The following is a 23,124-nucleotide window of genomic DNA, read 5'->3' on the forward strand; positions in this document are numbered from 1 at the left end:
GCAATTTATTGATAGTACAATGGATAAACATTTATACCTGTCCCGAAGCAACTTCACCCGCCTCCCCAATCACCTGATCTCAACCCCATAGAGAATCTATGGGAATTGATTGATCATCGTATACGCACACATAACATTACTTCGCAAGCTGTTCTTCGCTCAGTTTTGCAGGAAGAGTGGAATAAAATTATACCTGACGATACAAAGAAGTTTGTTTCTAACATGAAAAGTCGACTTGAAGCTGTTATTAGCGCTAAGGGATACCAAACAAGGTATTAACTTAAAAAAATTCAGTGTCGTACGCAGACTTTTTTGGGACAAATTTTGTTAGTGTTTTAATTTTTTGTAAATATCTTTTTTCGTGAATTTGTTTATAAGCTTTAATTTTTATTTTGTAAGAATACATAAAATTTAATAAAACACGGAAGCATATTTCATGAAGTTATTCCTAAAATAAAGAGGAATTTTTAAGTTATTTCCATTTGTTTTATTTGTACGCAGACTTTTTTGATTCACTGTACATTGTACATAAAGAAAAGAATGTACAACACTTCGTTTAGTAAATGTGGCTTATATATCTATATTAGCAAAAGTATATACAGCACATAGTAGATAACTTTACAAGAATAAAGAAACAATAACAACAACAACAACACAAAAGTAGGTATATATAACGGTATATTTATGCAGTCGTAAAGAAAGTAGGACGAAAACATTTTAAGTAGGATACATGCAAAAAAAAGGATAATGCAGCTAAGAGCATATCATCATCTTTGAAGTTGGCTGGAGATAAAGGGTTGATAAGTTCATTGGACCAGCTTTTGTTTTTGCTTTTTGGAAATAAAGAAATTTCTTTGTAATAATCCTAAATCCTGTCTTATTTTAGAGGTTTCTTCAACAGAACACATTGAGTCTTCTGCCTGAGATGCCAAAATACTATACAAAAGTTGTACATTCTTAGTTTTTATTCAAGTTGTTTATCAAATCATTTAATGATACCCTACAGGCACATCTTTCACTAACTACTCAAAAAAACTTTAAAACCGATTTTGAAATTTCTCAAAACTGCAAACTATTCCTCATAATCTTCATTCTCAAATTGTTTGCTTCCTATTCAAGGCTTTCCAGTGCTTTAATCTTGTCCCATCGACATTGTCGACTTACATATTATCGAAAGAAAAGCGCTGATCACTTCCAAGTCTACTAATAACTAAACATGTAGTATGTGACTTGAGGCAGTCGCGGACATTGTTTGTTGTCCCTTAACCTTTCTACTGTTGTATCTCTGGCGATAACAGTCTTGCCGTCGGTCGTCCTTTTGGCCGATCTTGTCTTTGTTATTTTTATATATTTTTTTTCTTTACTGATACGTTCGCAAAAGTTCAGTCACTTTCGTTGTTGTTTTCAGTTTTCAGTTTTCAAAGACGACAATGCAACGAAACAATGCACACGCACTAGCCTTGCGTCCAGAAGAAGATTATAAATCAGCTGTGACATGGGCCATGGTATTCCCTTTCTTGCCCATTCATACCCCCCATCTCCAATTTCCTATCAGGGTACATTATTATCTTAGGTCTTGGATCACATAGATAGATTTTTTTTTGTAGAGCACCCTTTAGGCGATGGACTTTGAATGCTACGAGTACTACCACAATACAACATCATCCCAAAGCTAACGACCGACCGATCCAAGAAGACACAAAACACAAAAAAAACAAAGACTTGGTGTTTGCGTGCGCCTTACACTGCACTACACTACACATATCTCTCATATTCTCGATGCTATTTCTGTCCTGTGGCATCAATTAGTCAAACTCTAGGTCGTGATGCTGCCAGATAGGTTTAGAGATAGATACTTTTTTGTTTTTAATTTCTTTCTTTTTGTTTTGTTTTTCGTTTGTTGCAAAAATTTCTTTTCTTTGTTTTTTCTTCTTGTTTCGTTTTTCAATTGTGTGTAATGTAAAACGAAAAAAAAAAGTTTTGCAAAAATCTATTTTGCGTCGTTTGTCGTCGTCCATCCACGCATTCTATTTGCGTATTTGTAAGTTTTGCAACGAATTGATATCCGAGTGTCGACGACTTTTCGGATCATTTTTTTTCTCTTGTTTGAATGAAAATTGTCTATTGAGCGCTTTTTTTACTTCTAGATGCTTGAACAAGTTGAGAAAAGGTTTTGGTTTAGGTATTCAAATTGAAACCCTCCCATTTCTGTGTTTCTAGCAAGGATAATTCTTTTTCTAAAGTTTTTGATGCATTTAGTTCTGACCTCAAAATTAATCATTAACGGAGGATTTTGAAATACATATAACATTTAAAAATTCTAAAAAAAAGTACAAACAAAATTACCAAGCTCAACAATTTCCAAGCTCTTATCTTTTGCCATGATGTGAAGGTCTTCAGAAGAAATATGTCAAAGAACCGGGAGCGATGTTACCTGACATTCGTTTCACAAAATAATTTCGGTATAATCTTTAGCAGAGAAGTTGATCTTTGGTGGTTTATATATCCTTTTGATATTTTCAGCTTCTCTAGCTTTTTTTATTCTTCGCAATGCCAGCTACCGAATGTGGTCCATTTCATCAAACAACATTCATTTCTTTCTATAACAGAATCCACAACACATCTCAAATTTTCGGGTAAATATCGAGAGTTCATAATTAATTGAAAAATATGTTTGGTTCAACAAGAGTTGAATCTTGGAAGAAACCAAGCCGACATCAGCCAAAACAGTAGAAGCGACAGCAGCATCGTATCGATCACATACCTTGGCAACTGTTGGCAACATCAATCTATTGCGATAAGCTCTAGAAGTCGATGGTGCCTCTGCCAAAGGGGGGCTTGTTGGGGATGCCTCTGTTACCTCTGTTACCGAATGGAAGATTAACGCACAACTCTTCATTGCAGTTTCCTGAGACAATATCCGTTTCCTGCGTAGACCATTTTTTTGCTTCCCTCTTTGACTCTTCAATTTGCCTTTGCTGTCGTTTCTTTAAGACATTTGTTTCTTTCTTGTCAACCCCGCTTATAACTATTTTCCTTTCATTTCTTTGATCCAACAAACAACTTCTCTCATGGATGGGAACTTTCTTTGGTTTTAAACACGAACAAGTTTCAAATGAAGTGCATTTACATGCAGCAACGTCGAAAAGCTTCTCAGATGACTCTAAAAAACACTTTAGTTTGTTTTCGAAACTATCATTTTGCTTGCTTTTGGGGTATAGCTTCACAATATTGTACCTTTCGAAACAGGATTTAAGTAATTGAATAACTCTTTTCTTAGTTACAATTGGAATCGAAGCTTTAGCCCAAATATTGTCGATTTTTTTTTTTTTTTTCAAAACCGGAAATGTATAGAAACTTTAATTTAATTTGTGTCAGATTTATAGAGCAGTGGTTTTAAGTTCCAGGAAAATGATGATAATAGCAATACGCGCCAAAAATTAAAAAAATCAATTTTGGTCACCTATTGGGGGTATTTTTAGCTTAAAACCTTATAAATTTGAAACCGCTGGCAACGTATTATTGCATGCAAATCAAAACGTCAAATATGTTCTAAACCTAAACAAAAAGTTAATATTTTATAATAAATAGTAGCTCAGGAACTGAAATTAAGGAAGGGAAAAAAAGCATACAAATATCAATTTGTCAAAATTTTAAGGGTCGGTACAACCCCCTAGACAAATGTTCGTATTTTTTTTCTATATTTTTGTAATCTAAGTCCAATTACGCAAGTTTTGAGAGGTCTTTTATTCGGAAAATCCTTAAAAATTTTCGGAACACCCTATAATGTTCACGTCAAAACCTCAACGGAAAAAACTATTGTGATATACACATCAGAGAACACCTTGAGGACACACTTGATGCCGAACAAGCAGGATTCCGCGCTGGATCCTCCTGTATTGTTTATATCAACACTCTGTGGATCATTATTGAACAGTGCGTTGAATATCGATCACCACTACACCTGCTGTTCATCGACTTCGAGAAGGCATTTGATAGCGTTAACAGGGAGTATATCTGGTTAGCTTGGTGGAGGAGAGGCATCCCAGAAAAACTAATTGCTATTATTAAAGCAACATATGATGGATCCAAGTGTCACGTGATTTTTAAATCCGAAACGGAATCAGACAGGGCTGTATTCTGTCACTGATATTGTTTTTGTTGCTGATAAGCTATGTACTGCGCTCAGCTCTGTCAGGTAGTGGAGGGATTCAATGCATTTTGACATCCTATTTAAACATTTGGATTACGCGGACGATGTTTGCTTACTCTCTCATAGGATCATAGATCTCCATCAAATGACAAAAGTGTGGAGAGTGAAGCAGAAGTTGTGAGGCTGAAAATTAATTCCACCAAAATAAAAATGATCAGCCTCGGAACTCGACCATCCACTCAAATAAATATTTTCTCGCAATCGGTTGAAAATGTGGAGAGCTTCTAATACCTTGGAAGTATCGTCTCTATCTGCCACAACGGCAAAGCAAAAGCGGCGTTCGGTATGCTGTCAAAAATTTGGAGGAATAACTCTATCAGCTTAAGAACAAAGCTACGACTGTTTCGCACAAATTTCGAATCTGTGCTTCCTTATGGGTGCAGCACTTGGAAGGTTACTTTAGCCATATCAAGAAAGCTGCAAGCCTTCGTAATATCTTAAGGATTTTCTGGCCAAACCGTATTTCAAATGAGGTCCTTCATAGAAGGACAGGTCAGAAACCTATAGAATCTATAATACGGAGACGTAAGTGGCAATGGATTGGAAACACAAGAAGGAAGAAGAACTGGACGACGGAGAAGCACATGGCGCAGGACAGTTGAGGCGAAATCAGCGACACTAGGCAAGAATTGGAGGGAGCTGAAACACATCTCCGGAAACCGTACACGATGGCGCGTAGGCGTAAGAGAAGGCATATACCCCTTAAGGGGTTCCCAACGGACTTAACAGGTCTTAGGACCTAAGTAAGTAAGTAAGTATACAGTGATGCCATTTCTGTTCAAAAATTGGGAGTGTTTTGCAATAATGTTCATTCAAAATGACGACAGTTTTCATTTAATTTAGAAAGTTCAATAGATGAACCGCTGTAACCGTTTCCTTGGAGACAAATTAACAACTTGCAATTCTACACATACAGGGTCCGGCAAAAAGATCTCTTATATTTTAAAAGGCAATGACAAATAAATAAACAATTTAACAGAAAAATGTTATTGAATTTTTTAAATTAAATACTATGCCTTTTTACATTCCTTCCGACGCCGATGGATCACCCATCACCCCACAACTTTTTATTAAACCTCAAAATAATACTTTTAACAGTTCCTTTTAATGTAAATACTCTATCACTAATAAATAATAATAATTAATTTTCATTTCCAATATTTGTTTTTTTGATAAAAGGTGTTGGGACGATAAACAACAGTAGATTCAATTCACGAAGGCAAAAAAACCTTGCCTTCCGAAGGTTAAATAAAATAATCATAGTTTTTAAAATTACCATTTCATCTATAAAAAGCTTTAAATATAAACGTCTAACAACACGGGAGGTCTTTTTTGTCGGACCCTGTATATTTGTTTTAGTAATTTATAAGCTTCATATGGTGGTATGAGCATTTAATTCTGCTGAAATTCACTGTATCCAGGTCGATCGGGTGGCAAAAAGCCTACAACTGCACATAATAAAATGCATGTTGACTTTTGTTAAAAGCACACCATCACACCCGAATTTGATAAGGTCCAAACATTGACTTGCCGTGGTTCAATAGTAGCGGCCAATAAAAATATAGAAAAACAAATCCGCGGGCGTCTACTAAAAGCCGACAGAACCTACAAAATCTTATCAAGGCTCTCTTTAAATCCAAAAATCTCACAATAAATAAAACAAAAACTGCTATTATATAAGAATATTGTCCTACCAGTACTCAAATTACTTATAAATAAATAAATTAGGTGGTGCTACAGTCCATTGAGAACTAGGGCCTAGTGAGTTACAACTCTCAAGCATTGCTGTGTGTGAGTAAAGTTATCAGAGATGGAGGGGACCTACAGTTTTAAGTCGAATCCGAACGACTAATTTTGAGAAAGAACTTTCAGAATTACTCTTGGAGGGTATTTCAAATCCTCGCAAGAGGCAGTACCCGTAAAAACAGTCAGGGATATTGAACCCAACACCTCTGGCGTGACAACCCTACACACTAACCACCACGGGTACTACTACTCAAATTACTTAGACCGAATATTAAAAAAAAAGTTCATATAAAATTATTGTTCCCTTGTATGTTCCCTTAAGAATTAGGGATAAGTTAAATAAAGTCCAACGTTCAGCCTGCCTATGTATAAGCGATTCGCTTCGCACGACCCCGTCTGCGGCACTGGACACCTTGCTCTACCTTACACCTCTTGACATATTTAGCAAACAAATAGCTGCAAGCTCTGCTATTCGCCTCAATGCTTCGTCGCAGTGGACTAACAACAGCATTGGCCACTCCGTAATTCTAAGGTACTTAGAATCAATTCCAAAGCACACAGACTACACCATCCCCCAACTACAATTCGACAGGAATTTCTATAGATTTCTATACCTACCAGATCTTTTTAGGAGGATAGGACATTCTTGGAGGATGAGTCAATCCATTTTTACACAGATGGCTCAAAAACCAAAGAAGGGGATGGTGGAGGTGTGTACTCTGAACGACTAAAATTAAGTCTCTCATTCCGCCTTCCCAATCATTGTAGCGTGTTCCAGGCGGAACTTTTGGCGATTAAGGAAGTCTTGTCTTGGCTCAAAGAAAACGTGATATCAACATCTGATATCCGTATTTTCTCTGACAGCCAGGCCGCTATCAAATCTCTGGACTCTGTCTCTACAAACTCTATAACAGTCTATAACTGTCGATCATCTCTAATGGAGATGGCGCAACAGTTTAATATTCACCTTTGCTGGGTGCCGGGCCATAGAGACATTCCAGGTAACTGTAAGGTAGATGAACTCGCCAGGAACGGTACAGTACAGCCCATCCTACCACGTTTGGCAAGTACTGGCATACCAATCGCTACTTGTAAACTGCTACTAATGCAAGACGCTGCGAGGAGGGCAGGCACCAGGTGGACCAACATCACCACGTGTCAAGCCACAAAAAACATCTGGCCAACACTGGATTTAAAACGTTCAAGGTGCTTGCTATCTCTAAGCAGATCGCATATAAGCTCGATAATAGGTGTCATAACCGGACACTGTCTAATAGGAAATATTCTCAAATGACTTTTGCAGAAGCTGTATGGACGAGGAAGAGGAAGAAACGGTTCTTCATCTTCTCTGCACATGCCCTGCTCTAGCTCGAAAACGCAAGAATTAACTAGGGGAATTCTTCTTTAACGATATAAAAGATCTAAATCATATCGGTATAATCAGCCTCTCACGTTTCGTAAGGGACTCAAGCTGGTTCCATTGAGCTTAGGAGGAAGCCTCAAGATTCATGTGGTATCACAATGGGCCATTAAACTGGCCTAAGTGTGTCCGTTTCCATCTTGGACAGCCACTATAACCTAACCTAACCTAACCTTAACAATTTTGTTGTAAGTAACTAATGCATTTGGCTTTTCCGAGATTATATGCCAAATCTGTTTTACTCATTCTAGATATGTTCCTATTAAATTACTTAACGATTAAATTAAAAGTACACAGGAAGCTTAACACTAAACCAACAGAGCATAGGCATTATTATTTATTTATATGTGTTATAAAACAGAAAATAAAAAAATAAACTTAAAAGAAATAGGTATATATTAATCTTCTTAACACCTATGACACAACTTTTGTGTCTCTAGAACTTAATTAATACTCAAGACCCTATCTGTGATACTTGACTGCTAATATTATGAATTATCTTATCTCCAATTGACGTCACTAAATATAACACATTGTAATTGTAAAGCAAACAATAGCAGACAAAAAAGAATACAACTTGTGAATAAAAATAACAGCTGTCAAAAGAAAACGAACACAAGCACTATGTGAGGGTTTGAATTTAATAATACATAATAATACATTAGAAAGGAAAATTTAAAAAAAAAATAGTATGTGAACAAATTCAATAAAAAGCGGAGCCTGAGAACTTAAAAAAAAAAGTATAAAATGTGTCCAAGTCAATCAATTGACTTATAATTACATAAATGCATCATTGAAACTAGGTATGCGCTCTAGACGGGCCGGGCCGGGCTTTGCCGTGACGAACAGAACCGAACCGGACCGTACCAAGCATAACAACACAAAATTATATAGCTACATAAATACAACATTATATAGTTTGATATCTTTTTATGTGCGGAAAAATGCCGCGAAATACCAGCATCGATAATCGCTTTTGACATTCGGAAAATTAGTTCGAGTGTCGAAACAAATTATAAACGAACATCAAGGAATACCAAATTTATATTACTAAAAAAAAAAACATATCTACCTACTTACATAGGCATTGGTATGTATGTATATCACACGAATGCTCAGAGAATGATCTGAGCTATCTGATCTTACGAAAACGCGATTCGAATCTTAAAAATATAAATTAAATTCACTTTGATCTCTAATTATAGAGATGAGAATTGAATGTGACTAAAAATGATAGAGAAATGAAGGAGGGAGAAAATGTCAGTTCGTCTAGGACGATATGGCTTCTTAAGTATTTATTAAATAAACAAAATATGAAACTGATTCATCGAGATGATGATTGTAAACAACCAACGATGATTGAAGATTGAGAGGGGCTTTTTGTTTCAGAATAGTTTACTGAATAGATGCAACATTTTTGAGTCCTACACAGGATACCTACACCGGATCTTCAGTTGAATTGGGTTAAAGTTTCCTTTCAAGCAAATTTGTAATGTGTTGATGATGCTTCTACTATAAAATCGTGGGCTGTAGAATAATATAAATTAAGTTATTGGGGCTCTAGAATGGAATTTCATCGATAAAATCGTAAGTAAGTAGGTAATAGTTTAATTATACGAGCTTGTCCGTTTTGAAAGTCTCTTTCTAGTTTCGGGAATTCTAATTAGTTATGGGAACACTTATGAGCTTATATTTTACTTTTTACTGAAGTTAAAAAAACTCGAATTTTATGGTTTAATTGTTTTGAAAAATACGTTTATGATTTAATTTTTGGTGCTGAATTGGAACTCCGATTTTAGCTACCTATCCTATATGTCTTTTTATACCTATAAATATATGTATATTATGTGTTCGCCTACATTCATATTTTAAAAACTTGATGTGATAACCTTGATCAACAAAGGAGATAGTAAAATAATGAAAAGCAATATTATAGTTTTTGAAAATTATAACAAATTTTATTAGAAAAAACCAATATGAAATAAATTAACATACCTAGCCTTAAAAACCTAAAAGGTAGGTACATATTCCGTTAAGAGTTAAGTAACAGTGGTTGATGGATTTCTTATTAAATAGGAAAGAAATTTTCTTCGATTTGTATGAAATACCTACACTACATCAAAAAATTGCACGTACAGCAATTGAAAATAAATGGGTTTCCCTTACACTATGAACTTCCTACCACAAATCTGAGCTTATTGACTTTATTTGATAAAATTATAATGTATAATAGGATATGCAACAAAATGTTCGAGCTTTGCCTTATGTTTTTTTTACCGTTAGTAGAATTTTGCCAGGAATGTCAAAATATTGCTCGTACATCAATCAAATGTTCGTACACTGTTCTATTCTCTAACAAAATGGACATAACGGTTCTTTTTTAAATGTAAATTGTGTACTGTAATGATATTGAGAGATCTGGGCTCAGTATTGATCTTTTCAATTTCATTTTTCGAAGTTTATTTTGAAAATGGAGGCTTCTCATAAAAAAGTACCTCTTGAAGTAAAAAAACTGATTTTTAAACTAAGAAACGTCAGAAAAAGTTATGCTGAGATATCGTCAACTATTGCTAAACAACGGTCTACAGCTCAATATGTATTAAAAATTATTTGAAAAATAAAATCTTTGAAGTGGCCCCAGGAAGAGGTCGAAAAAAAATTCTAGACGCTCATATGGAACAAAAAATTGAAAGGATGGTAAAGGCTGATCCCAAGTTAAGTTCCCCTAAAATAGCTGCTGACATTCAAGCAAATGATGGAATAACGCTTAACCCTCAAACTGTTTGGAACTTTCTGCATTCAAAGGGATATAATGGTCAAAAAAAAACCTTGTATTTCAAAAGGAAACGTTTCAAAACGCTTGAACTATGCGAATGAATACGTTTCGAAACCAGATGATTTTTCGAAGAATGTGTTATACCTTGAGGAGAGCAAGTTTAATGTCTTTGGATAGGACGGTCGCAGATTTGTGTGCAGGAAACCAAACACAGCATTAGAAGTGAAGAATTTGCAATCAACGGTGAAACATGGAGTGGGAAATGTTATGGTCTGGTGAGCTATGGGTTCGAAATGGTGTGGGAAATTTAGTTTTTATAGAAACAACAATGGATAAAAATAAATTTTTAAAAATTTAAAAAGAAAATTTGAAAGCCAGCACTTTAAAAATTTTCCTTAAAGACGACTTTTTACTTGCGCAAAAAAACAATCCTAAACATTAATCAAAGATAGTAAAGGAGTGGCTTCTCTATAATATTAAATCGCAATTGCCTCATCCTCCACAATCCCCAGACCTTAACCCCATTGAGCATCTTTGGGATTATTTAGGAAAAAAGGTACGAGAATCAAAAATAAGTAATAAAAACCAGCTAAAAGCCGGTATATTGGAAGATTGGAACAAAATTTCGGGGAAGTCACTTCAAAATTAGTTTTCTCTATTAAGAATCGCTTTCAGGATGTTATAAAAGCGAAAGGTTATCACACTCGCTACTAAAACTTAACTTAACTTTAAAATTAATCAGACATTTCGCGAATTAAGTACACAGTCCAAGGCATCTGAAGGGTACGCAAAAGGGGGCGATTTCTCTTAGGTTTTAACACATATCAAAGCTTATTTTGTATTCTTTCTAAAGAACTTTGGCTAATAAGTCTGTTGCCTTGTCTTTTTGCATATGCAATCTGTACCCGTGTTTTTTGGCATTCTATAAATAGTGTAGTAGAAAATTCCCAAGAAAACCCATCGGCAGTAGCTACATTTTTGTATTTAAAAATTGATACAACGAAAGAAGACCTGGCAGAATAATAATGAAAAAAACTTAAAATATGAGAAGGTTTTGTGAAAATCAAAAGTTAAAAATAACTTCAGCAAAAAAAACTAACCGAAACTAATAAAATGGACAATTTTTAAGAAGAAATGGTAAAAAAACATCTGGAAATATAGATTCTATAAAAGAAGTCAATTTAACAATTGCAACTTTGACATAAAATAAAAACTTCAAGAAGGGGATTTGTCCGTAGACTACTACATTAACTTGTGGTGTTAAAGAGAGATTGAAGCTCGTCTCAATTCTTTATATAACTGAATCAAGTTGAAATGTGCTTGATTCGAATCGATTTTGGTGGGGGATCGGAGTCGATTCAAAATTGGTGAAGAAAAACCTGTTTGGAGGAGTTTGTTTTACAGATAATGCATTACGGTCTGTTTATTTGCATGTTTGTGTACAAAAACTATAGTTTTGTTTTAATCAAATTAAAAAAAAAAAAAATTGCACATGGAGTTGGTAGCGTATTCTTATATGTTGCTAAACAATTCAGTTGTTTATTGTTTAACACGAACCAAACTATCTCATTTGCACTTTATAAGAAACACCGAAACACCATTTGCATTTTAGAAAGTGCTGTCAAACGTAATCTTCTTGTGCGGTGGAAACACCAAAAAGATTTATTTAATCTAAACTGAAATAAACCTTTGGTGGAAACATAGAAAAACTTAATTATCTATTCTATTGTTATATCTTGCAAAATAAGCCCATTTAGTCCATTTTCATTAACAAAACTAAATAATATCAACAGTAACAGATTCATTTTTTTCGCCAATGGAAAACACGTGATTCCAAATGCACAACTACCCAACGAACACAGCCATCGAGATACGAATGCAATATCGATGATACCAACATTTGCGAACGAAATAACATAAGATCCATTCGAGACTCGTATAAATGTCAAATACTCATCCGTAGTAAGATTCTACTTTAGCTTTTATCGGTAGTATTCATACTGCGGATAATGTTTTTGTTATTCGTGTAAGATCCTACTATACTTTTGATAGATTTTCCAACAAAACACGGGTTATTATTTTTCCTCTTCGCCCTGATTTTTAGTGAAGGGACAGTGGAAAAGTTTTTTTTTAATTTAGCCCTTAATTTGCATTTAAATATTTAAGTTTCGACATACATTTTTGCTTCGATCAAAACTACTGGCATTTTTCTTTTTTAGTTCAGAGCAGAGTTCGAACTGTCAAAAAAATATTTGTGTTTCTTTTTGAGTTCTGATAGTTCAGAGCTTAAAATTCGTGTTTCTCTTTTAGTTCTGAACATGTTCAGAGCGCCCTCTGTGAGGTCAGAATGAAATAGCAGAGTAAACAGAGTAAAATGCTTAACACAAACAATTTGATATTTGAAAGCCGGGAAATTAAAGAAAATCATCGTCAAAACAATAAAAATGGCCGAAGAGGCTGGTAGCTCCATTGCAGAAGGAAAGATTATTGAGAAAAAACTAATTGCATTTCGCGTTTTTATGAATCAAATTTAGTTCAGGCGTCAAATTAACCAACGCTATGTCTGTTTTTTTAATTAATTTGATTAAAGAAAATTTTGAACGCCTTCAAACAGACGACATTTCAAATCATGACAGTTTAGTTCTCAAGCTGTTTCATAATTAAATTAGAGACCTCTAAACATGCTTTGCTCAGAACTCTACTCTACTTAACTCTGTTCGCTCAGACTCGTCGCTAGAGGGACCTTAAAAATCCGCTAGATATGCTTACATATTGAAAAAAGTCGCTAGAACAAATTTTAAGTATAAATATCACATAAACATATTCAATTCTAAGAACAACATTTGTTTCGTATCGTAAAAAAAAACTTATAAACAAGTTAACATAAAAAAACTTTTAAAAAAAAGTTATTCTCAACTAGCTACTTAACCTTTTTTTCATTTTTTAAAGGAAAAGTAAGAAAGTTTTAATAAAACCCTAAAATACCTATAATAAAAAATGAATTAATCACTAATAAATATTTCCATTGCTTCTTCATCAATTTCTTTGACTTCAATATCTGAAGTATTTTTGAAATTCTTCATAAGTACTGAACCATCTGCTTTTTTGTAGCGTGAAACTTCTCCAAAACTTAACGCTATCTTAAAGTTCTTGCCATTTCACAAAATTATTATTTGTCCATTTGGTTTAAATAGTTTTCTATTTTGTCGTCCTGAAACCCTAAATTTTTTTGAAAGATCAATGATCTTTTGCAAAAGTTGCTAGAATTTTGAAAATTCCGCTATTTATAGCGACAAAATCACTAAAACTGCAACGCTATTGATTGGTGCGAATTTTCCATACAATTTTCCTGAATTAAAAGCTTAAGATTTTCTATTTTTTTAAACTGGGGGCTATAAGAAACATGATTACCCTCAGAATTTTTGCCATGAATAAAGTTTTGTAATATACCCTTAATTTTTTACTTTTCCTTGTAAGCTTAAATTTTACATATTGAAATGAGAGGAAAGTAATTTCCGATATAAATAACTTTCAGAAGCTTCTTTTGAAATCGTTCACGTTTTCAAAATTTGAAGATGGAAAAAGTTCCGTGGGAAATTTCACTCACCCTACCCCCACTCTGTGTCCATTTTAAGCTTTTAAAACATAACAAGAATCAATTTTTTTAATTAAGTTGGTAGGTATAGCAATTTGACGAAATTTGTTTGCGGACAGGTAAAATTTTTCATGTAGAGGATGAGCAAAATAGGGCTATTGGCTATTTAACCCTTTATTATACCCACCCAAAAAAAATGTTGGTATGCCTACCTACCTAGGTTTAATGTTTATATATTTTAAAAATCCAGTTTGCGAAAATTTAAGAAAACGTAGGTATCATTCTAGTACAAGGGTTGTTTTGAATTCAAGATCAAAGAGCTTGTAGCCTATTGACTAATAGATTTTGCAAGGAACTGTTAAGTCAACATTCTTGTAGATACATTTTTAGTCCATAAGATAAAATAGGAGTTAGTTTCTTCGAAGGTAGGTAGGTATATGGCCTTATCACAGGCCCCGTTGTCACATGCTTTTGTCACAGAGTTTGTCGTTCGTGAGAACTGAGAAGTGACATCTGTGTTTCGAAGCTACATATGTATTTATCCTAACCAAGTCATTTGTCTCAGGTACATAATAAGAAGCAGCTTTTTAAATCCCAAAACCACAAACTTTCTTTATGGATAAGACGTTTTGGGTGGCAATTTAAAAGGTCAACAGACATGTTATCGGTTTTCCACCATACAAACAATAGTTTTCAGACGAACTGAATTTAATAATATTTAGTAGGTATCTCATCTCTTTATAAGAAAAAATTGACGAAGGAAACGAAGATTAAAGATTTTCCATCATAAAAATATAAAAAATACAAAGTTAACCAACTCACTTGATGCAGGGCTGTCAATCCATCGACATTAGCCGTATTAATATCAGCTCCATTCTCAATTAAATTAACAACCTCTTCCTTATCGCCAGCTAAACATGCAGCCAGGAATACACATCCCGATGAGAATTTGATTTTCCGACCTTTCTCACTCTTCGGCACCGATGGTTCACGATTTGTTTCGGATTCCTCCCAGCGTTTAAGCTGTTCGGCCCGTTTCATCATTGCCGAATTATTTCGCGTATCGAACGACATTTTTTTTGTGTTTATTTTTCTGTTTAGTTTTGTGTTATTTATTTTTATTTCTTTTTATGTGTTTCGTGATTTGATTTGATTTTGATGAAGGTTTTCTTTCCTTTTTTTGTTGTTGTATTTTTATTTATTTTTCACGCACTTGTTGGACAGAAACTGACACACACACACACTCACAGATTGAGATACACATACGTTGATTATTAATACTATGTGTATACAAACAAAAAAAAAACTGGCACAACCAACAAGAGTAAAAAGGAGAGATAGAGAGAAGAAGTCGAAGTAGAAAAGACGAAGAACAAGAAAAGATGAGAGAAAAAAAAGAAAACTTTAATTTCTTTTCAAATAATTTCCCGCTGCTGCCGCGCGTCAATTATTCTCCTTCTCCTTTTGTTTGCTTTTTTGTTTTTATTCTAAAGTGACTTATAAATCAATCCGTATTTCAAAATTATTATGACAGATGTCACTCTCCGCTACCGCTAGAGTTGATTTCCGATCAAAATTCGTGTAAGAAATTTCAATTATTTTGCGGGCTAATCTAAATCCGATTGCGATCGAATTAATTGCCATCTACTGCAACTGCAAACACAACTCTACGTTTGAGTACGATACGATACGATTACGAGGGTAGAATGAGGCAGACAAAGACAACACTATGTTGTGGTCGTCGTCGTCGATGAAAGGAATTCCTTTGCATCCAGTTTTTTTTTATTGCTATTCCGCTCGGTGTTGCTCTTGTTGCATATGAGGGCAAGTGGGATGGGTATATTGGTGCTGGTGCTAATGGTGTTTCTGTTGTCCTTGTCGTCCGTCGTAGTTGTTACGTTCACACTGATTTGTCGTAGTTTTTCTTTATATATTTTTATTCTTTTTTGAATTCGTTTGAGAATTTAAATTTCTTATTTTATTCACAGATTTAAATAAAAATCAACAGCCGCGCAAAATGAGTTCGATTCCGCTCGTAATTATTTTCAAAAACTCATCAATCGAAGTTACACAACATTTTGCGTGCATTTTCATTTCACTTGAAATCTCACTCGGACTCGGCCCGATGTCGACTCGCACTCGAATACGAATTGTTGAAAATGCCAAAAAGAAAAAATTCAAATTGGAGAACTACGAAAACGAAGACGAACGACGACGAGAATGAGAATGACAAAAAAAAGGAAAATTGTTGCAGCAAAAATTGTATGCCACTTTACGCGAGTTTACGCACAAACTAAAGAGCAGACACTACAAAAACAACAACTCTCGTCGCACTCGTCGTTGAATTTCCTTTGCACTTTCCACTTGGATTTGGATTGGAATTGGAATCCACTGCCTCGGTATCGGTTCGGGGCCTCGTTCCTCGGATCTCGGGCTCTTCTGGTGTTGGGGCTCGGGCAACGGAACGGGCACTCTGGCAGCAAAAAGCAGCACAGAAATGATTCTTCTTTTCGAATATTTTTAGAAAACTTATTTCTTTTTTTTTATTGTTCGTTGTTGTTTTTTGTTTAAATTTTCTTTCGTTTTTCTTTTTGTTTTAAATTAATTTTCTTTAATCCACCAAACACATCGTAGAGTGTGTTAGAGAGGGGGTGCAGAGGGGCACAGATATCACATAACGAAACTCGCGAGCATAATTTTGTTTTTCTTTCTATTTTTTCGAAATAATAGATTCTGCTTTTTAATTCACATATTGCAGCGTCAAAATTACGTTTCTCGTTTCTATAAAATACAAAAATGAATTTAAAAAAATATCTACAGAAATTCTAGCAAAAGAAAAATAATGAAGAACGAACTTTTGGGAGTTTTTTTTAGGGGAGCGGTCGACTCTTCCTTTTTTATCGCGGGGAAATTATACTTCAATTATTTTGTTGTTCTTTTATTTTTGCTTCTCGTCGTATATCCAAGGATTTTCTTTTTCTTCTCACAGTCCCACCGAAGAAGATTCTCTATTGTTTTGTTATTTGTTTGAATTGGAAAATGTATTTTACAATTTTCTTGGATGTAAACGCGAATTATATTATAGTATTTTTGAAATTATTCTTTTCTTTTTTATTTAATTTCTTACTTTGCACTAAAAATTGTGTGTAAAAAAACGGAGAGAGAGTACGTCGTCGTCGAAGTTCTCCTCACATTCCTCGGATCTATCATCAAAATATAATTTTTTTACCCGATTTCATTGTGGTTGTCTGTTTTGTGTTTGATTTTCTTCCACAAATGGAGGTTGGCAGGAGTGGCAACATTGAGATGTAAAATAAATTGAGAGTGGTTTGTTGAGCGAATGTTAGATGGAGCTGTATAAAACGGAAGTTGAATGGTGGTTTTTTAAATTGTTGATGGTGGATGGATTTGAACGGTTTTGTGAGAAAATATTTTTGCATGAAAATGAAACGAGGTGAAAGGTTTTTTAAATTAAATTATCGAAAAATGTGTGATGTGATTTGGTTTAGAACGAAATCAAGTTATTTTGGCTATATTTGGGGGTAACACAGTCTTGTGGATATCTTTTTAAAACTGGCTCCTAAGCTTAAAACAGCAATTTTTGTATTTATTTATTTAAGTAGCGATTTAAATTGGTTTCTTTTTAAATAGTTATTTTTAGAGATTTAGGATAAACATGTTTCTTTAAAACTATGCATTTAAAGTAGTGTGTGAAAGTAATAATTTGTATTATGAATTTTAATATTAATTATTCAACGGAAAGCAACCAATAATATTAATTATTGAACTCATGAAACTAATATTGAAAAACTTCTTTGTTCAGTTTATGGCTAGAGCTGTGGTTTTGGGAAAAACCAGCTAAAATTTAATAGGGTCCAAACGTACTGCAATATCTGGGACCTTAAAATCAACTCAGAGAAAACAAAGATAATGGTATTTGAGGCACGGAGTTGTAAAAGGTTGAGAGAAGAAAGGTGGTTCCCTAAAAGTCAACCTATTGAAATAGTACAGGAATTCAAATATCTAGGAGTGTTAATGTCTGCTAACGGAAGCTTCAATTAACATGTTCAGCGTAAGAGTAAAAAAATTTCTTCTCAAACAAAAACATAGACTTAGGATCTAAATACCGAGTTTTCCAAGCAACTATTAACATTTGCTTGCCTCATGTTGAGTCTGGAATTGCCCCAATTTATATTAAAAATTTGAAATTGGATGCAGATTTTCTTACAAGAGTAATGAGTAAACCAAGTTCGATTCTTCACACATCTATCATGAAGGTTCTTTTGCGAACAGAAGCATCACCATTTAATGAATAGACTCAACTTGCCCGATTGCATAATGTTTCTCGTGAACTGAATGAGTTTAACAAAGATATTTGGGAAGATATCTTTTCGAATGTTATCGAAAAGTTGATGAAAATATACACATATCTTAATAATTAAATTCGTCGACAAGAGAAATATATAGAAATCTAAGCCACTCTTTAAATACTTATCAAATGGGGTGGCGCAACAGTCCGTTGTGAACCAGGGCCTAGTGACTTACAACTCTCAACCATTCCTGTGTGCGAGTACTGTTGTCAGGAATGGAAGGGACCTACAATTTTAGGCCGAATCCGAACGGCTAGTTTGAGAAAGCACTTTTTCATGACAAGAATTACTCTTGAAGGATTTGTCAGTTCCTCGCAAGAGGCAGTACCCGCGAATTTTTTTTTTCATGCCACGGGTACTACTTATGCGATAATTTATTTCAATAATAGACTTTCTGCGAGAGCTATAGGTACAATTTTCAGAGCAAGTGTTGAAATATTGAACTTGAATTATATTCCGCATCGGTCAGATCTACCTCTACTTTTCAATTATTGTAACAGAAAGGAGCGTGGCGATATTTACCATTTCATAAAATTCTGTTTTCCTAAAAATATTTATATACAAATTTCTAAAACAATTAGTTATCAAAAGATCATTTATTTTTTTCTATTTGAGCGAATTTAAAAAAAACCAATTATATTTTTTTGTATAACAAGAAATCTAATGAAAACCTACGAACTATTTATTTTATTAAAGCAAATGTTATTTTCTGGAAGACGGTAATCTTGCCATGTTCATATATTATTTTGATTTTCAAAATTATTATTTTAATGAAATAAAGGAATAATAATAATATAAATTTATGGCGCAGATATATGTACTAATTTATTTTCAGAACCATTTACATACAATTTTTTTGTTAAATTTTCAATAAGCGAGTTTAAAAGATTGCCATTTCTTTGTTCATGAAGCCTGTTAGCTAAACAAAACCATGGTTATTCAAGCTTCACTTTAAGAATTTTATTTTGAAATGTTTGGAGCTTAAATTTGTGAATTTTTGTACAATCGTACCAAATAGGAGCTAATTACTGAAGCAAAATTGATGCTTTATTTACTTTGCTTCGAATTTCTACTATTAAAGGATATTGAATCCTTTTGTATTGTATTATTTTGTCAATAAATGTAGATGTATGTATGTTTTTAAAAAAATAATCTGCCTGTTATAATCAATCAATCCATTTGAAGTTGCACATTGTTTCGGATAAAACAGAAGATTTTAGACGCCTTGTAAACCAAAAAGCTTGTGTTTTAAATGGTTTACTTTAATTTTCCATTTAAAAAAGTTTTGTTCCAGAAAATAAGTGTCAGTTGTTAAAAATCGCCTTGTCATCAGCAAATAACAATCGTTAATTAGATTTGGTAAGTCTTTTTTACTGCCCAAAATGTCTCTTAGAAATTAAATTGTTAAAATCATAAGAAGTTTGAAGTAAAAAGAATAATTTAGGAGTAGACAACTTCAATTCAAAATGGGAATTCGAAAATTCTTCTTTGTTACAACTGAGCTGTCAGATTCTTTTTCATAAAATAACTCTTTTGGCGGTGTTACCATTGGATTCTTAGGGGCCGGTTATAGCTATCAGTAAAATTTGAAACAGGAGGAATCTAAAATGTTTTACTGATGAGCGTTTATAGCAATCAGTAAATTTACGTCATTAAATTGTTGTTTTCTATCGATCATAACATCGAGCTTCGTGCCTCAGACAATTTGTTTGCTGTTGCTTTCATCGGAACAGTAAAGAATTGGAACACCAACAGAAAAGCAAAATGGAATTTCTTTTGGCAGTCAGCTGTTCAGTTAAAGTAAATTTCATCATTCAACAATATTAAAATAGATTTATAAATTAAATAGAACTTTAAATGCATTGTTTCTTTTTGGAAAAAATACTTGAATATAGGATTCATCTTATTGCATCAATTTTTTTGCTAGAAAGAAATCTTTAACATGTTCAAAACCTAAATACAAAATTTTATTGATGGATTTTACTGATAGCTATAACCGGTCCCTTAGAAAAAACTTTTTTTGTGATTTTATGTCGTAAAAAATGAGCCATTTTAAAATTGTGTAAAAAAATTTGTTGACATATGATTATTAGCTTTGTTCAACAAAACCAATTGTCCGAATAGTTTCTGTAAAGAAAGTAAAACATTTTGCTGTCAAATAAAAAATTATCCCTAGAATGAGTGTGGTCCAAGCGGTTTGGTTAAACACGATTTTCTGTTTTTACATTTCAAGTTTCTTTATGGTTGTAATGCGTTTTTAAAATCAACACCCAAAGTCTTTAAGGTACAAAATTTTAAAATTCGAAAAAGAATTATTGAAGCTGTGTAAATTCATAAGGTATGACAGAAAATTTTCAAAATCAATTGAAAAAATGATTTTATATCGACTTTGTTATCTTACAGTTATAATATGAAGTTAATATATGTTTTCTAAGATGTATTTACTGGTACTCGTAGATATGGAACCAAGACACATGATTGGAAAAAAGGCTAAGCATACATTTTTTGTTCTAACTATTGCTGACATTTGTATGAACCTTTTCATTCTGGTCTTATTTTGCCATCACTGAGCAAAAATATTGTACACAAAATTATTTTATGGAATGTGATTTTTGATAAAACGAGTTTATGTTGAAAAAGTGTCTTAATGACACATTGGCCCCTTTTAATTCGACTTATTTTGTCGTCACATTAAAATATAAACATTTCTCTATATTTATATTTATGTACATTAAATCTCGATAGAATGTTATTCTCTTCTATTTTTTGGGTACTTAAAAAGTATAAAAGTCATGCATAAGACAGCCATGATATACCGTTAATGTAACTGATATTTTTTTGTAGTAAACAATTTTGTACTTAACTGACTTCGGAAAGTATGCAATCAATTGAAGTTAAGACATTTAATTATTTATTTAGGTATAGTTTTTTGAAAAATTTGAAAACAAAACGAAAACATTTGAATCGGACAATCGGAATTTGCATAAAAACTGTAGGTCGGTATCGGATGACCGCCGTCATCAATTTTAGGCAAGGTTACATCACTTGATGAAATAATTACATCATTTGTATGAAGGCTTACATAAAGAAGATGATCAGGAACATAAATTCTATGAAAGAAATCATCAATCGGATGACCGCCGTCATCAATTTTATGCAAGGTTACATCACTTGATGAAATAATAACATCATTTGTATGAAGGCTTACATAAAAAAGATGATCAGCGTCATCAATTTGATGACAGAATCATCAATTGGATGACAAATTCATACATTTTATTTAAACAGGAGGATGATCATTGATCAGATTACATCAAATAGATGTAAAAATTTCTTCAGAAGGCTTGGCATATGTATGAATAATCTTTATCATTAGTATGCAACGAGGCATAAATAATATGAAAGCTGCATAACTCGAAGGGGAAATAGAATTCTCTCACTTTATGAAACTTTCATCAATTTGATGATTTTTCATCCAAGTATGATTTGAATCATCCATTGATGAATGAGATTTCATAATCCGTATGAAACGTTACAATGGCGCGAAACACATGATTTTTTTCATACGGATTCTGCCATATTTCATTTATATTATGTACATTTTTGGTTCCATCCCTGAAATCACACTCACGCAAAAATGGTCGGGAGTTGTAAGTCACTAGGCCCTGGTTCTCTATGAACTATGGGCTGTTCCAATGACTTCGAATATGGGAAATTAACAACTATATTAAAAACTGAAAACTATACAAACTGTACGGATGGATTCGCCTAACTGCTTACTTGAACTGAACTGATGGGGTGGATGGTATGTTTGTGTTATGGTATGTTTGTGTTTCAATAAGATCTTAATTTATTGCCGACGAAGTAAAGAGTTGATTATATTGTTTCGGGGTCATTATTTTAAGTCATGTTTTTATTAAAATATAACCTTCAACCAGGCTCATTGCATTAAAGAAATGGAGTAAGTCAGCTAATAATTATACTCTCATTTCAACAACTAATAATTGACATACATGATTTTACATGTTTGTATTTTTGGTCGAATTATTTGCAATAGTTTTATCAATGTTTTCAAGGTAAAATTCTCAAAGTATGCACACATAAATTTAACTTTCTATTCCGTCAATCAATATGTATTGTTTTAAATTATAACAAAATGTTCATAACAATATTTTGTGTAAGATAGATAATTTGAAGATAATATCTTTATTTGTCGAAAACTATTTCTCTGATTATTATTATTTTCTTTTAACATTGAAATAAATCGAGACTTGTTGTGAGTATTTGCCAAAAATTTCTGTTGACTAGTAGGAACTGTCATAAATTCACTGTCATAAATTCGGTGGCTTTTAGGGAAAAAATTATTGATACCTTTTTTATAGGAAATTTCCTGATCTACAAATTATGTCTGGGGTAATTTTGCGATAAAACTTACCGTTTTCAAGAAAATCGCGAAAAACTCATTTTTTGGACCTTATTACCCCGCTAAAATTTTTTCCTTACATGGAATCGGTTGTGACTTTTAAGACAATGTTTATAATTATAATTTAAACAATTTTAAGAATTTTCAGCTTCCCCTGAATTTGTCGTGGATCAAATGTCTAAATTGACCGGACTATGTTAGAAATGAATGAAAAACAAAATTCACAACAAATTTATCCAAGTTTTCCACCAAAGCATAAATCGAAATACCTATAAACATTTAGAACTTACTTTTGAATGAGCAGGATATTGTTGTACTCCACTGCTTATAAAGACGTATCTTACCTATGCACTTGTTAATTATGTTTAAACGATTCTTATACAAACCCTTCACTTATTTATTGCATTTTGAATTATTATTAATATTAATGATAAAACATGTTGCATATTTTTATGAGGAAGTGTGAAAATCGCATTCAAAAACATAAACTATATTTATTTTCTCATACATCTCCAAAGTCTTACATTAACTTCTCTTTATATAAATAAAATCTGTCTACATTCATAAAAAAAATTGTAAAG

At 33.2% G+C, this 23,124-nt stretch overlaps 1 protein-coding gene across 1 annotated transcript in view; it reads right to left on the reverse strand.

Moving 5' to 3' along the window:
* LOC129945709 (protein phosphatase 1 regulatory subunit 12A-like) overlaps positions 1 to 16,959 on the reverse strand; it is a 75,528-nt gene extending 58,569 nt beyond the window's left edge. The window contains exon 1 of the mRNA XM_056055575.1: positions 14,573 to 16,959. Coding sequence (XP_055911550.1) covers positions 14,573 to 14,824 — 252 coding nt within the window. The 5' untranslated portion in view covers positions 14,825 to 16,959. The remainder of the gene's footprint in view (positions 1 to 14,572) is intronic.
* Between the last annotated feature and the right edge of the window lie 6,165 nt (positions 16,960 to 23,124).

Source organism: Eupeodes corollae, chromosome 2 (assembly GCF_945859685.1).
Source record: "Eupeodes corollae chromosome 2, idEupCoro1.1, whole genome shotgun sequence".
Lineage (NCBI taxonomy): Eukaryota > Metazoa > Arthropoda > Insecta > Diptera > Syrphidae > Eupeodes > Eupeodes corollae.